Source organism: Anomaloglossus baeobatrachus, chromosome 6 (assembly GCF_048569485.1).
Source record: "Anomaloglossus baeobatrachus isolate aAnoBae1 chromosome 6, aAnoBae1.hap1, whole genome shotgun sequence".
NCBI lineage: Eukaryota > Metazoa > Chordata > Amphibia > Anura > Aromobatidae > Anomaloglossus > Anomaloglossus baeobatrachus.
The window spans coordinates 213,690,541-213,706,744 of record NC_134358.1 but is presented as its reverse complement, the minus strand read 5'-3'; the positions used below and the strand labels follow the sequence as shown (position 1 = coordinate 213,706,744).

Below are 16,204 nucleotides of genomic sequence, written 5' to 3'. Positions count from 1 at the left end.
AAATTAAAGTCAAATGCATGAGACTTTCCCTTTTTTAATGACTTTTCTCGTAAAGGTCTGGCTTATTATGAATATACACGTACAACTTGTGAACTGCTAAAGAACAAGTTGCGAGTCTCCGTAGTTAGTTTGGCATGTTGTCATGTCGTTGCACAGAAAAGGGTCATAATGACCTGGTGAAAATACCTGTTTGTTAAACATGATTAATGATTGTTACAGGGACTTCAGAAAATGGCCTATTGTTTATGGATTTTGTGTTACATGCATTTCCTTTGAGGTGAGGTTACTATTTGTGGAGAGTGCCAGGTTGGCGTAGGAAGACTTCTAGGCTATGCAATGGTCCCCTGAGAATATACAATGCAATGGTAGTAGCCTCTTTAAGAGAGGAAGAGGTCAGGAACTCTGTCACTTATTGAAGGTAATTAATCCTAAAAGTCCCTTTTAACCCCTTCACAACGTTTACCATATATGTACATCTTCTTGTCTCTGCTTTTGATGCAGGATCTCATGCCAAACCCACAATTTTCCCTGCACATGACGGCTGTATTAATCATCGATCATGTGCCCTCGGCTGTTAACCAGTTAAATCTCCCTGTCAATCTCTGACATGCGCAGACAGTGGGGTGGGGCGCAACATTCCCCACTCCCATCGGTGGGCCCATAACGTGATAAGGCGCCGATGGGTTGCTGTGACAGCCAGGGGTCAGTTGATGACCCATGTCTGTCAGAACGATCCTCCTGTGATCCAGATTTCTCCTATATAGAGCAGTGCTGATGTACTTCTATGTATAGCACAAGCAATAAGATGGCAGCTTCAAGTCCCCAAAGGGGGCTATTGAATGTTGTTTAAAAAAAAAAAAAAAAAATGTTTAAAAATATGAAAAAAAAAAACCCCAAGTTCAAATCACTCTCCTTTTTGTCTCCATTAAAAATGAAACTATTAAACAAAATCTGTCATGGAAGGGAATTGTACACTGTATCGAAGGCAGAGGACAGTCCAGGTGGAGGAGGACAGTAGTATCGCTTGGCTTTGGCGGTTAGTAGGTCATTGCTGACTCTTATGCCTGCTTTACACGCTTCAATAAATCTTTCAATCCGTCGTCGGGGTCAAGTTGTAAGTGACGCACATCCGGCATCGTTCGTGACGTATTTGCGTGTGACACCTACGTGCGATAAAGATTGAACGCAAAAACGGTGATCGCATACACGTTGTTTATTCCTCATACATTGGACGTTTTGTTGCACGAACTTAGTCAATTGAAACGTGTGACATCCCTCATACGATTTAATGTCTGCGGCTATGTGCGCAGGTGTGCGCTCTGCACCGCAGCTTAAAAAAGATCTGCTTCAGAGCGCAGCTGAAAAGCTACGTTCTGAAGCGCCTCACAATGTCTGTCATTCACTAATCTCTGTCAGTCGGTCACTAGCTCTGTCCCTCTTTCTCTGTCCATGTCAGTCTATCCCTCTTACCCCTTCTCTCATACTCACCGATCCCCGGCGCGGCGCTGCACGGCATTCACACTGCTCCAGCGGCTTTTACTATTTTGAAAAAGCAGGCCGCCCATTAAACAATCTCGTATTCCTTGCTTTCCCTGCCCACCGGTGCCTATGATTGGTTGCAGTGAGACACGCCTCCACGCTGAGTGACAGGTGTCTCACTGCACCCAATCACAGCAGCCGGTGGGCGTGTCTATACTGTGCAGTGAAATAAATAATTAAATAAAAAAAACGGCGTGCGGTCCACCCAATTTTAATACCAGCCAGATAAAGCCATATGGCTGAAGGCTGTTATTCTCAGGATGGGGAGCTCCATGTTATGGGGAGCCCCCCAGCCTAACAATATCAGCCAGCAGCCGCCCAGAATTGCCGCATACATTAGATGCGACAGTTCTGGGACTGTACCCGGCTCTTCCCGATTTGCCCTGGTGCGTTGGCAAATCGGGGTAATAAGGAGTTAATGGCAGCCCATAGCTGCCAATAACTCCTAGATTAAGCATGTCAGGCGTCTCCCCGAGATACCTTCCATAATTAATCTGTAAGTGACAGTAAGTAAACACACACACCCGAAAAATCCTTTATTAGAAATAAAAAACACAAACATATACCCTGGTTCACCACTTTAATAAGCCCGAAAAAGCCCTCCATGTCCGGCGTAATCCATGGACCTCCAGCGTCGCATCCAGCTCTGCTGCATGGAGGTGACCGGAGCTGCAGAAGACACAGCCGCTCCTGTCAGCTCCACGCAGCAACTGAAGACAGCCGCGTGATCAGCTGAGCTGTCACTGAGGTTACCCGCGGCCACCGCTGTATCCAGTGACAGCGGGTAACCTCAGTGACAGCTCAGCTGATCGCGCGGCTGTCTTCAGTTGCTGCGTGGAGCTGACAGGAGCGGCTGTGTCTTCTGCAGCTCCGGTCACCTCCATGCAGCAGAGCTGGAAGCGACGCTGGAGCATCCTGGATTACGCCGGACATGGAGGGCTTTTTTGAGCTTATTAAATTGGTGAACCAGGGTATAGGTTTGTGTTTTTTATTTCTAATAAAGGATTTTTCAGGTGTGTGTGTGTGTTTATTTACTGTCACCTTCCATGATTAATCTGTAAGTATCTCGGGGAGACGCCTGACATGATTAATCTAGGACTTATTGGCAGCTATGGGCTGCCAATAACTCCTTATTACCCCGATTTGCCAACGCACCAGGGCAAATCGGGAAGAGCCGGGTACAGTCCCAGAACTGTCGCATCTAATGTATGCGGCAATTCTGGGCGGCTGCTGGCTGATATTGTTAGGGTGGGGGGCTCCCCATAACGTGGAGCTCCCCATCCTGAGAATACCAGCCTTCAGCCGTATGGCTTTATCTGGCTGGTATTAAAATTGGGGGGGACCGCACGCCGGTTTTTTTATTTATTTAATTATTTCACTGCACAGTATAGACACGCCCACCGGCTGCTGTGATTGGTTGCAGTGAGACACCTGTCACTCAGAGTGGGGGTGTGTCTCACTGCAACCAATCATAGGCGCCGGTGGGCGGGGAAAGCAGGGAATACGAGATTGTTTAATGGGCGGCCGGCTTTTTCAAAATAATAAAAGCCGCCGGAGCAGTATGAACGCCGTGCAGCGCCGCATCGGGGATCGGTGAGTATGAGAGAGGGCTGCTCAATTCAGTCACTCAGGAGATTAGCGGTCACCGATGAGTCCTTCACAGGTGACCGCTAATCAGGATGCGACACAGACAGAGCCGCAGCATGACAATGAAGTCGGGTGAAGTTAACCCGAGTTCATTCTGATCGTGCGGCTCTTTCTGTGTCTGCTGTCATCTGCCATTCAGCTCTGCTACATGGCTGTCTGTGTCTGCTGTTAGCGGCCATGTAGCAGAGCTGAATGGCAGATGACATAGTAAAAACGCATCCCTACGCATTACACACGCTTGGCAAGTCAATAAATAAAAAAAAAAAAAAAAAAAAAAGCTGCCCAATGCATACGTCACAGAACACATGATCTAAAGGATCGCACACAAAATTGATCAATTTAACATAGACTACTAATGCACGTGTGACAGCAAATGAACGACCTACGTGCAATCTCATTAAATCGCATATGCGACCTGGGCGTGTCACATCGTATACGAGATCGCACACCTAATTGTAAGGTGTAATGCTGGCTTTAGTTAGGGCAGTTTGTGGAATGATGCGGTTGGAACGAAATTGTTGCCGGTCAAAGAGGGAACAGGAGGAGAGGTGAGAGGACAGTTCAAGATGGACATGCTGATCCAGTAGTTTTTATGCATACGGGAGAAGTGATATGGGGCGATCGCTCGACACAGAGGAAGGGTCAAAGGAGGGCTTTCTGAGGATGAACATCAGCTCAGGGCATAACAAATAAGCTATCACTATGCTCTAGATCCCAAAATATGAAAACTAGGTATAGTAAAGTAGCCATGCGCTACGCAATGAAACTACCTATAGTACCACCTGGTGGAAAACAACGGAGTTAGCATTTTTATCTCGAAAACGGAACGAGAGAGAGAAAAAAAGTGAATTAAAAAATTGTAGGGCATCATCAATTCAATACGAATCGACACCTTACATACAGAAATGCTATGATATGAAACCCATGACCCCCCCCCTTCCAAAAAAACCCCATTGAATGCTGGTCACGCATATGGCGCTCATTTAACTTTGATGCTCAAAGTGGCCACCATCAGCTGCAATGCACATCTGGACTCTGGACAGCATACTGTATCTTGCTGCATGTTGTGCAATATGGTAGGTGACACGTTTGCACAAGCATCTGTGATACGTCGTAGTAGGTCCTGCAATGTTGGTGGAGGGTTCACATACATCTGCTTTTTGATGTGACCTCACAGAAAGAAGTCCAATGGGGTCAGGTCAGGTGAGCGTGGAAGCCACTCCATACAGCCACCATACCCAATGACTTGTAGGAAGATCTCTATGAGGTATCGCGTCACGCCCGCAGCCTTGTGAGTTTTACACGTTCTAATCATAGCATTTCTGTATGCAAGGTGTCGATTCGTATTGAATTGATGATGCCCTACAACTTTGTAATTCACTTTTTTTTTCTCTATCTAGTTCCGCATTCAAGATAAAAATGCTAACTCCGTTGTTTTCTACCAGGTGGCGCTATAGGTGGTTTCATTGCGTAGCGCATGGCTACTTTACTATACCGAGACACCAATTCTATGCCTATAGCTGCCGCCATTCTCAAGTTAATGGCGGTGGACAGAATATGGGTGGACACACTGTATAGTGAACATGGTAATAAAAAAAAAAACAAAACAATTATGGAATTGCACATTTTTTGCAATTTCAACGCACTTGGAAATTTTTTTTCCTGTTTTTTTCACAATTTTATCTATGGCAGAATGAATGGTGTAATTCAAAAGTACAACTCATCCTACAAAAAACAAGCTTTCATATGACTATTGCCGGAAAAAGAAAAACTGTATGGCTCGTGGAAGAAGAGGAGGAAAAAATGGAAAATTGCCTGGGACTGCAGGGGTCTCAGATTCAGCTGGATATATGGGATCTTTTTTTTTCCTTTAGTCACATACAGTAATATTGTTTTGCACACCACACAAAATAGTAAGTCTGGCCAACATCTTGTAGCAATATGCCCCCTCCCATCCTGGTCCCAATCTTGTGATAATGACCCTTCTTTCTGCCATCCTAGTCCCCATCTTGTAGTATTGTGCCCATCCTGATCCCTATCTTGTAGTAATGTGCCCATCCTGATCCCTATCTTGTAGTAATGTACCCCATTCTGCTGCTTTTCACTTACACGTAGAAAGAAAACAAAACCGTAATTCTTAACTGTCCTTGCTTCCTCCGCAAACTGCATACTCTTCTTTTTCATAACCTGGGCAGCGCTTTGCAGTGATGTTGTACACCGCTCAAGCCGGCATGCCGACATCGGCTGCCAGACTCTGATTGGCCAGGAGTTAGTATTGGCATTGTGGGAAAAGAGCTGGTCTCTGCACTGCATTACATTTCAATTGAATGTGCGTCCAACACACATTCAGCTGCATTGAAGCACTGATGTCAGCAGCCCCCTGGACTGAGCCACGATCATCACGGGGCTCCGGTGCCTGTCGGCTGCATAATGCATTCTCAGTGGCCGTTTGTTTGAGATCCCTAATTTAAGGGGTCAGTACTGACTTTTAAAATTGCTACTTCCAATAGGTGGCATTGCCATTCCTATCAGTTTTTACTCTTTGAACATGCTATTTTCATATGTATTTTTATACATTTTTGTCTGTCTGTTAGAAAGCTATTGAGATTAATTTTTCACTCATACTACCTGTTATTTTAGGAAGAGTTTTCAGCAGGCTAATTATCATCAGAGTCACTGTGACGATGACATTCCTATATATGCCTGATAATACCAGCACTATTCACAGGAGGTGATGTTTAGCGATGAGCGGAGGACCCGTGGAAGTTTGGCTTGGTGGGTTCAGCGGGATTTTATCTAAAATTCGGTGTGGATCCTGGAATTGACCTGAACCCCAATGGAAGTCACTAATTGGGCAGTTCGGGTCTCTGCCCGCATGCAGCCAGCCATAAATGGATCACTTCCGGGGACGGTGGCCGAGGTTTTTCTATTCATTTTTTTTTTTTTTGTTTGGTACAGACTACATCTGATCATGCTGTTGTTACCCCCAGTGTGAACCGATCAAACACTGCAAGCGGCTCGTAATTGAGCATCTCTGGAAAGACCTGAAAATGGCCGTCCACCAATGTTCACCGTCCAACCTGACGGAACTGGAGAGGATCTGCGAGGAAGAATGGTAGAAAAACTTGTTGCATCATTCCCAAGAAGACTCATGGCTGTATTAGCTCATAAGGGTGCTTCTACTCAATACTGAGCAAAGGGTCTGAATACCTATGACCATGTGATATTTCAGTTTTTTTGTTTAATAAATTTTCAAAAATTTCTACATTTCTGGGGTTTTTTTCTGTCAAGATGGGGTGCAGAGTGTACATTAATGAGAAAAAAATTAACTTTATTGAATTTACCAGATGGCTGCAATGAAACAGAGTGAAAAATTTAAATGGGTCTGAATACTTTCTGTACCCACTGTGTATGTGTGTGTGTATATAATATATATTATAAAAATATACACCCACAGTGGATATAAGTCTTCACACCTCTTCTTAAAATGCCAGTTTTTTTGTTTAAAATCATACCAAGAAGAGTAATTCTAGAACTTTTTCCACCTTCAAAGTCACCTTAAAGTCACCTATGATCTGTACTAGTCCATTGAGAAACAAATTTATATCCTTTTGAGGGACACAAATAAAAATACCAAAACTAAATTAATGTGGGTACAGAATTGTGAACAGGATCTTATAATTGGAGATGTGGTTGTTTCAGAATTCGGAAGTCACATTTAAACTCCTATTATGTAGTGGTTGGGACACAGCTGCCAACATTAAGTGATTCAGAGTAAGGAGAAGGGTGCAAAGGTGGTTATCAAGAAGTGGATTAAAAATACCTGTGAGAATGATTTTGTAATGTATAGTAAAGACATAACTGTAATGGAGCTCTAATACTGATTAAATTGATACCGTTTCTGAAGAAATCCACTCTGTGGTTCTTCATTAATTAGCATTTAAATTTTTCTGCTAATTACCGTATTTTTCGCTTTATAAGATGCACCTGATTATAAGACGCACCCCCAAATTTGTTGAAGGAAAAGATAATTATTTTGTTTTTTAATGTTAAATGGGGTCCATCTTATAATGCCAGTGCCCGTCTAACAAATCATATAGGGTATATGTCCCCCATAGCCCCCCCATCCTAAAATTAGCCCCCTTAATCTGGATATGGCCCACTTATATTGAATATAGCCCCCTTGTGCTGGCACACGTCCCCCAGTGATGCCACATGTCCCCCATTGATGGCACACGTCCCTATTGCTGGCATATGTCCCCTATTTATGGCACACGTCCCCCTGTGCTGGCAGCCTGGCACAAGTCTCCTATTGCTGGCACACGTCCTCTATAGCTGGCACACGTCGCCTACAGCTGGCACAGGTCTCCTATAGATGGCACATGCCTCCTACAGCTGGCACAGGTCTCCTATGGATGGCACACGTCCCCCTGTGCTGCCCATGGCCCCCTATGGATGGCACACGCCCCCCTGTGCTGCCCATGCCCCCCTATGGATGCCACACGTCCCCCTGTGCTGCCCATGGCCCCCTATGGATGGCACACGTCCCCCTGTGCTGCCCATGGCTCCCTATGGATGGCACATGTTGCCCTGTGCTGCCCATGGCCCCTATAGGTGGCACAAGTCCCCCTGTGTTTGATATGGCCCCCATGCTGCTGCCCATAGTAAAATAAAACACTCTTTGTTTACCTTCTCAGCGCTGTCCCCCCTCGTGTCTCCCTCCGTGCAGCTGAGCTCTTCCACTTCCTGGTTCTCAGTGCCGGTCATGTGATCGGCACAGCAGAGTGATATCATCTCTGCATGCATGATCACAGCGGCAGCAGGGACACCGGGGAGAAACGCTGGAGGGGGTAAATAAAAAGCTTTTTTATTTTAGGATGAGCAGCAGCATGGGGGTCATCTAAGAAAAGCTCCTACTTAAAGAATACACTAAAGTAGGGAATAATGAAAAACTTCCAATACACCAAAATATCAGAGATGTTACAATACAACGATTGAAATCAAGACACCCACCCATCCGAACTGCAATCACCTTGCATGAACAAGACTTCAATTTAGAGGAGAAATGGCGAGAACGTTGGGTCAATGTAGTAGACGGTGATCCCCAAATGTTCCCTAATTTACAAAATCCTCCACCAGGCTTCAATCTACCAAGGAAAACATGGGTTACTCTAAATCGTATCAGAACAAACTTTGGCGTTTGTGCAGATTTTATGTATAAGTGGGGAAAATATGACTCTCCGACCTGTGACTGTGGAGCAGATCGTCAAACTATCCAGCACATTGTTGAGGAGTGCCCCCTGAGATCCTACCATGGTGACAAGAATGATTTCTATATTGTAAATGATAACGCTATTGCATATATATAGAAAATCTTGATATTCAAATTTGATTTTTATCCTTTTGATATTTTTCAATCACTGTCTATTGTCTGGTGTTTATTTTTATATGATGGTAAGATATACGTTCATATGATTAAATAAATGGGGGCCATATCTAACACAGGGGGGTCATGTGCCATCAAAGGGGAGCACAGGCACATATAATATGCGCTGCTCCCCCAGCCCATCACCGCGGTGCGGTTTCAGCACCACGGTGATGGACAGCGGCAGTGCATATTATATGAGCGGGAGCAGGAGATCTGCCTCTGGCTTCTGTAGCCCTCACCAGCTTGACTCAGCCCCTAGCAACGCTCCAATGCTGCTCCCACCTTCCCTGGGCCCTGCAGTATATAATCCGTATATTCGGATTATAAGATGCACCCCCTACTTTCCTCCAAAATTTAGGGGAACAAAAGTGCGTCTTATAAAGCGAAAAATACGGTAGATTTCGGTGCACAGGGGCGGAATTGCACTCTGGTTCTTTTTCCTCCCTGTCTGTGATTTTCCCAACCCCTCCGCCTAAATCAGCTCTTTGAATGACAGGCAAGTACTTAGATGCCAACTAATTCACAGAGCATAGGCAGGTAGAGGGGCTGGAGAGAGGGAGGATAAGGCCCAGTGTATAGTCCCAGCCCTTGTGCACCAAAATGTAATTAGTTAGACTCTTTAAATGGTGATTTTAAAAAAACAAAGAGGATTTCTTTTACGAAGGTATCAATTTAATGAGCATTACAGCCCAATCACAGTGAATTTAAAAGTGACATTACCTAAAACTAGATGTCCCTCTTCCCAGACCAGAAGGCAATTGGTCTGGGAAGATGCCTACTGCAGCCTTCAAGGAGAGCTGCAGGAGTTTCTGGAAGTACTGGTTGTGTACTGAATTAATGATGATATCCTGTTTTCATATGTCTGGCCTGTCAGATAGGGTGACAAGATGGAGGCCTTTTTTTTCAAAGAAAAACAATCCCAGCTTATTGTCCTCAACTCTGCCAGAGGAATGTGGGAAATTGTGTTATGTTTAATGAGACAAAAGTTTGTCACAAAGCCAACACTGCACATCACCAAAAGAACAACATACCCACAGTGAAGCATAGTGGAGGCAGCATTATGCATTGTGGCTGCTATTTAGAAACTGGAACTTTTGGTTTTAGATGAGGTTGTGGGAATTATGAACAGTTGTAAATATCAGTCAATTTTTGCAACCAAACCTTCAGGCCCCTACTAAAAAACTGAAAAGGAATTTCATCTTTAAGAGCAACAACGACCTAAGAATTCATCCAAATCAACAATATAATTATAATAATAAACAATATAATTGCGTTGCTAGAAAATGAAAGTTGTGCTAGGGCCCAGACTTCAATCCCATTGAGAATCTGGCTCGAACTGAAGTGGGCTGTACACGAGATGCCCTCACTATCTTGAGAGACTTGGAGCGCTACTTCAAGGAACATTGGGCAAAGATTGCCAACTAGATGTGCGATCGTAATAGACCCAAAGAGATTGAATGCTGTCAACAATTCATAGGGTACTTCAACTAATGTATGCAACCACACCATTTTATTTTAAAGATTTATCTTTCATTTGAATTCTACAGATTATAGGGGTCATTAAAGTGAATCTGTCATGTGAAAAGCAAAGCTATTAACTTTCAGATACGGGGGTTAATCTACATGCTAATAGTTTTCTGGCACTGTGCAGCAGCAGCACCGAGAACCTTGCTACCGGGAGGAAATTAACTTTATTCCTCCTGGCAGTGTCCGGCTTTGTCACACAGGCTCTGTCGGTGAGCTTTCACTCATCGCTCTGTGCATAGTAAACAGTGACTAACCACAGCCCCGACACTGATTGCCAGCCGACTCCACATTCCATTAGTATAGAGCTGGCTGTCAGTCAGTTTGTGGCATGGTTATAGCCTCACACTATGCTCAGACTACTGAGTGACACCGCACTTCTATGACTGAAAGACCAGCATCAGGGCTCTCAGTGGAGCTGTCGCACAGAGTCACAACGCGTTTAACCTGCAAATTAACCTTGTATTTGCAGGTTAATAGTGGTGTTTTAAATGAGATTCTCTTTTAAAGATGAAAAATTTCTGAAATGTCTTTATCATGAGAAAAACTTGGTATTTTAACAGGGGCAATGTAGTTTTGTTTGTTTTTTTTTTTCTTTTTTTTTATATGCGCTGTGTATAGGGAGTAGAGACTGTCTACAGCTATACTGCCTATTCTATGGTCATATCCGCTCTGGACTGAACATGTGCAGTTCAGACTACATAAGGGAGCATGGCGCAGTGTTTGTGATTCTTCGGGCTCTGTTGCCACTGCCAAGCCTGAGCAGTTAGGACATTTAACTGCGCCAACTTCTGGCAACACAGGTTTTTGTCCTTGCAAACAGCAGCAGTGTATACGTTTTGGGGTGCATAGTAGCATTTCATTGAGCAGAGTTATGATCCATCAACGCAGAGAAGATCCTAAGGCAGCATGGCGGCTCAGTGATAAGCACTATTGGTTTACAGTGGTGGGGTCCTGGGTTCAAATCCCACCAAGGACAACATCTCTAAGGAGTTTGTATGTTCTCCCCGTGTTTGCCTGGTTTACTTTTGGGTTCTCTGGTTTCCTCCCACACTCCAAAGTCATACTGATCTGGCATTTAGATTGTGGCCCCAGTGAGAATAGTGATGATCACATCTGTAAAGCGCTGCTGAATATGTTGTCGCTATATAAACAATGCCTAATAAATAAATGAAAATGATCCTGGCTGCACATGGCTATATGCTGCGTACAGTCAACAACAAAATGTTCTGCACTGTGTGATTACAAACCATATCCACCCCTCTACTTTTGCATGCAGTCAGAAGGGGAGTGGCTGTGTGATGTCTCATTATAGGGGGCACGTCCTCCGCACATTTGCAGTAATCATAATGCAAGTGTGTGTATTATTTCTTCCCATTGCAAATGTAAGCTTTTACTCCCTCTAGTGGCCAACAGGGTGAAATCTGAAAAAAATGATGATAAAAATGCTTATTCTCTAAAGTGTAAAGAAAAAAATTGTTTTAAAGATATAGGTATTCCTGACTTATTATTATTATTATTATTATTATTATTATTATTATTATTATTATTATTATTATTATTTTTTTTTTTTTTTTACATAGTCCCTTTAAACCTCATACTGTACTGTATCTAATACTGTACTGTACTGTATCTAATTTAGGCATATACAGTTGATACCACTGATTTACCGTAACTATATTAGGCTGTATTCACACAACTAATACTGTACTGTACTGTACTGTATCTAATTTAGGCATATACAGTTGATACCACTGATTTACCGTAACTATATTAGGCTGTATTCACACAACTTTTTTGCAGTGAATCTGGGTGATTCCATCTGATTAGCCCTAAATTTGGGATTGCGGTAGACCTCCAACAAGGCCATAGACTGCAATGACCCAATCGGGTGCAGAAACGTAGCAGAGTAAATTCCTTTGACTCCCAATTTTGAGGGGACTTAGGATACCGTCTCACTAAACAACGTACCAGCGATTCAGACTACGGTACGACCTGGTCAGGATCGCTGGTACGTCGCTACATGGTCGCTAGTGAGCTGTCAAACAGTCAGATCTTTCCAACGACCAGCCACCAGCGACTCGTGTAATGATGCTGCGCTTGGTAATCAGGGTAAATATCGGGTAACTATGCAAAGCGCTTTGCTTGGTTACCCGATATTTACCCTGGTTACCAGAGTACACCACTTACAGGCTGCCAGCGCTGGCTCCCTGTATACGTAGCTAGGGTACACATCTGGTTACTAAGCAAAGCGCTTTGATTAGTTACCCAATATTTACCCTGGTTACCAGCGTACGCTGCTTACAGAGGCGGTGCTCGTTAGTCTCCCGCCGTCAAACACGCTGATGTGTGCTGCACAACGGGAGACAAACGAGCAAAAAATGAACCAGAAGAGTGTGTAACGATCAGTGATTTCACAGCAGGGGCCAGGTCGCTGCTTAGTGTCACACAGTGAGATCGCTGATGAGGTCACTGGTGCGTCACAAAACCTGGAACTCAGCAGCGATCTCGCTTTGTGAGAAGTACCCCTTAGACGGAATCATCATCTACAGTAAATGCAATGTGAACATAGCCTTAGGAAAAAGTAAAGAACTGTAGGCTGTTTCCAGAAGGAAATGCAGGACTGTGGACATAAGTGTAGAATTTATGTATAATGGTATGTGTGATTGTTAGTACCGGATGTCTGACTGTTCTATCTATGACCCAATCATTATTTCTGGTTAATGTCTTTGAATTTTGGTAGTTTAGAAGAAATTGTATAACTTACAATTATTTCTTGCATTTAGAATTGTATTTTGTTTTTTTTTTTCTTTCTTAGGTTTGGGCGTCATTTTGAGTCCCCTCTCCTTTGGCAGAGTATCATTATGATTGTTACCATGCTGCTAATGCTGAAATTGTGTACAGAGGTCCGAGTGGCAAATGACCTGAACACAAAGCGCCGCCTGTTTACAGGTTTGTGATCGAGTCTGTACACTTGGGTATCCTGGCAACTCTTTTGGATCACCTGAAAAATATCCTGATTGTCCTCTGACAAATGTTGCTATCAATTTGATAGTACTGAAATGTTTGTATTTTATGTTACTATTTTTCCATGTAAAGTTAAAGGGGTACTTAGGGAGATGAAAAAGTATCCAATGGCTGTGCCTTCATGAACTTTAAAGGTAACATGCATAGTGTTGTTTCTTATGCTGACAGTACTTACAGTTCAGTATGACAGTGGCTCCTCTGTGGTCCCCCTCTTTTCTGGGATATAATTTATTTATTTATTTTACTTGCTTGTATAAAACCATTAATCCCACAGCGCTTTACAGGCATAATCATCATCACTGTCTTCATCAGGCTCACTATCTAAATTCCCTGTCTTAGGTATGGCAGAATCTGGAGGAAACACATACAAACTCCTTGCAGATGTATTCGTTTGGTGGGATTTGAACCCAGGACCCCAGTCTTGCAAAGTAATAGTGCTCACCACTGAGCTGTTGTGCTACCCACAGATCCGGAGTGGAGGGGGAGGGTTACGGGAAGTCGGAGCACAGATACGCTGCCTGCTGTTTGTTACAAGCCATGCTTCTGATCTGTGATGCAACGTCTCAGAAGGGAGGGGGAGATCGGAGGAGCAGCTCCAGCATCACACTCAATTGCAAATACTGTCAGCATTACAAACAGCACTATTCATGTTCTCTTTATAGTTTATGAAGAAATGAACAGTAGAATACATTTTTATTTCTCCCTGAGTACCCCTTTAATGTTTAAGTTGTAGTGATTATGTAGGACGGGTGCACACCCTTTTCTGGTGCAAGGGCCACATTGTCATATAGCATTCCCATGGGCCGTAATAAAGCTTATAAGTGTATTACCATCTGAGACATTTGTGACATATCAAAAGTATGTGCAATAAATGCCTTATAGATAGGAGTCCAGAAAGTGAAACCTGTGCCTATGGCAACATTTGGGGTTCCATGTTCTCCAGAGACAAAAAAGGCCATAGACGCATGTGGCTTTCCCTTATAAACTCAATTGCCATAAACTACACTGGAGAGAGCCAGACACACAGATGGAGATGGCCCCCTGTAACTTGTATACGTTTTTCGAAAGTGCCTAACTGGTGAAGAGAACCCATTCCCCTAATATTTATAGGGATACGGGGATGGCTACTTACCACTCCTCTTTTCCTTGATCTGAAAACTACATTTAAGAAGTCGCACTCAAGTAAATATTTCTGTGACCAGATGATTATGGCTACACAGAATGGCATTGTGGCCCCGTGCCTTCTGGGCTGCAGCTTATGCACCCATTTTTACGTGAGCACTTTTGTTGTATTTAAAGAAAATTGACACTTTGTCGCTTTTTTTTTTTTATTATATAACTTTAAGAACATATATTTGGCTCAATATATAATTTTTTTACCATTGGTTTCATTAATGGTTTAGCACTATTTGCCTTCTATATCCTGTGTTACACTCTTCATTCTGGCTGCAGATTGAGTTAAAGAGTTATTCCCACCTCCAAGGTCTTATCCCAATATGTAGTAGGTGTAATAATAATATTGGCAAATACCTCTGATTAAAATAGACCAAGACCATATAGCGAGGGTACTTTATAGAAAAAAAAACAAAATTTGTAATAATATCCATAAAATCAATTTTATTAATCATATTATTAAAAAGTCACACAATGACAGTTAAAACAAACAAACACACGGTGTGTGTAGTGTGAAAAATACACACTTGGTAGAGAGGTAAAAGGAGGATGATAGAGGGGCCTACGGTGAATATGATAAGATATTTCAAGTTGGATACAGGGGTATTGGATCATCCATATCTGTCCGGTATTAATGTGCTGAATCTATTGCACCTCGCACCTTTTGGAAACTGGTGGTCGAACAATTTGAGGTAGATAGGAACAGAGAGGGTGAGCCGGCGTGGAATTGGGGGCACCACACATTTAGGGTGCTTAAAGCCCCATTGTCAGGTAGGACCAAGAGGAGGGATAGACAGCACCCCCTGTATCCAACTTGAAATATCTTGTTATCATATTCACTGTAGGCCCCTTTATCATCCTCCTTTTACCTCTCTACCAAGTGTGTATTTTTCACACTACACACACACTGTGTGTTTTGTCTGTTTAACTGTCATTGTGTGACTTTTTAATAATATGATTAATAAAATTGATTTTATGGGTATTATTTCAAATTTTGATACTTCTGATTTAGAAATGTGGTATAGTTCTCTTGATTAACTATGTCACTTACCTCATGTGCAGGACATTGCAGTAGCTTAGTTGCTTGTGGTTGTAACCATGAATACCTAACTGTCATTCAATTTACTAGTTCAGTAAAGGTCTGGTACCTGTGTATGGATCATGCTCAGGAGGTGAGCCTGCACTATACCCAGAGAATGGCAGCTGATTTACATAGCCAGCATCTGCCTGTAACAGCTAAGGCTGGTTTCACACTACGTTTATTTAACATCCGTCCTTAACGTTATTTTAGCGGAAATACGGATCCTGCTTTTACAGCAAATAACGTATGCAAACGCATCTGTTATTTTGCAGGATCCTGTCACTGGATGTTTAGGGGCGGGCATTGGAGTCATGTGATCGGGAGTGAGGGGAACTAGACTGGGAGCCGGCTTCTGACAGCTGCAGACGCTGGTAACCAAGGTAAACATCGGCCTTGGATACCCGATATTTATCTTGGTTACGAGTGTCTGCAGCTGCTAGGAGCAGGGCTGCCTGCACACGTAACCAACGTAAACATCGGGTAACTAAGAGAAGTGGTTACCCGATATTTACCTTGGTTACGAGCAGGGCTGTGGAGTCGGAGTCGGAGTCGTGGAGTCGGAGTCGGAGCTAGTTTTGGGTGGAGTCGGAGTCGGTAGAAATGTACCGACTCCGACTCCAGCTTTAAAGAAAATGTATTAATATTTCATAATTGAACTTTCATATGAATTTTATAAATGTTACTCAATTATTTATGTTCTATCAAACTATGAACAACAGTGATAAGCAGTTCTGCTGGAGATAGAGACATTTCTTATTTCTTGTGTGTCACTGTTCACTGCCCTT

At 43.2% G+C, this 16,204-nt stretch overlaps 1 protein-coding gene across 3 annotated transcripts in view; it reads left to right on the top strand.

The window, feature by feature from the left end:
* The window catches only part of SLC66A2 (solute carrier family 66 member 2), a 214,119-nt gene that overhangs the window by 42,027 nt on the left and 155,888 nt on the right, over positions 1 to 16,204 (top strand). For all 3 annotated transcript variants that reach the window (XM_075316426.1, XM_075316424.1, XM_075316425.1), the window contains exon 3: positions 12,957 to 13,090. In XM_075316426.1, the coding sequence (XP_075172541.1) occupies positions 12,957 to 13,090 (134 nt within the window). The remainder of the gene's footprint in view (positions 1 to 12,956; positions 13,091 to 16,204) is intronic.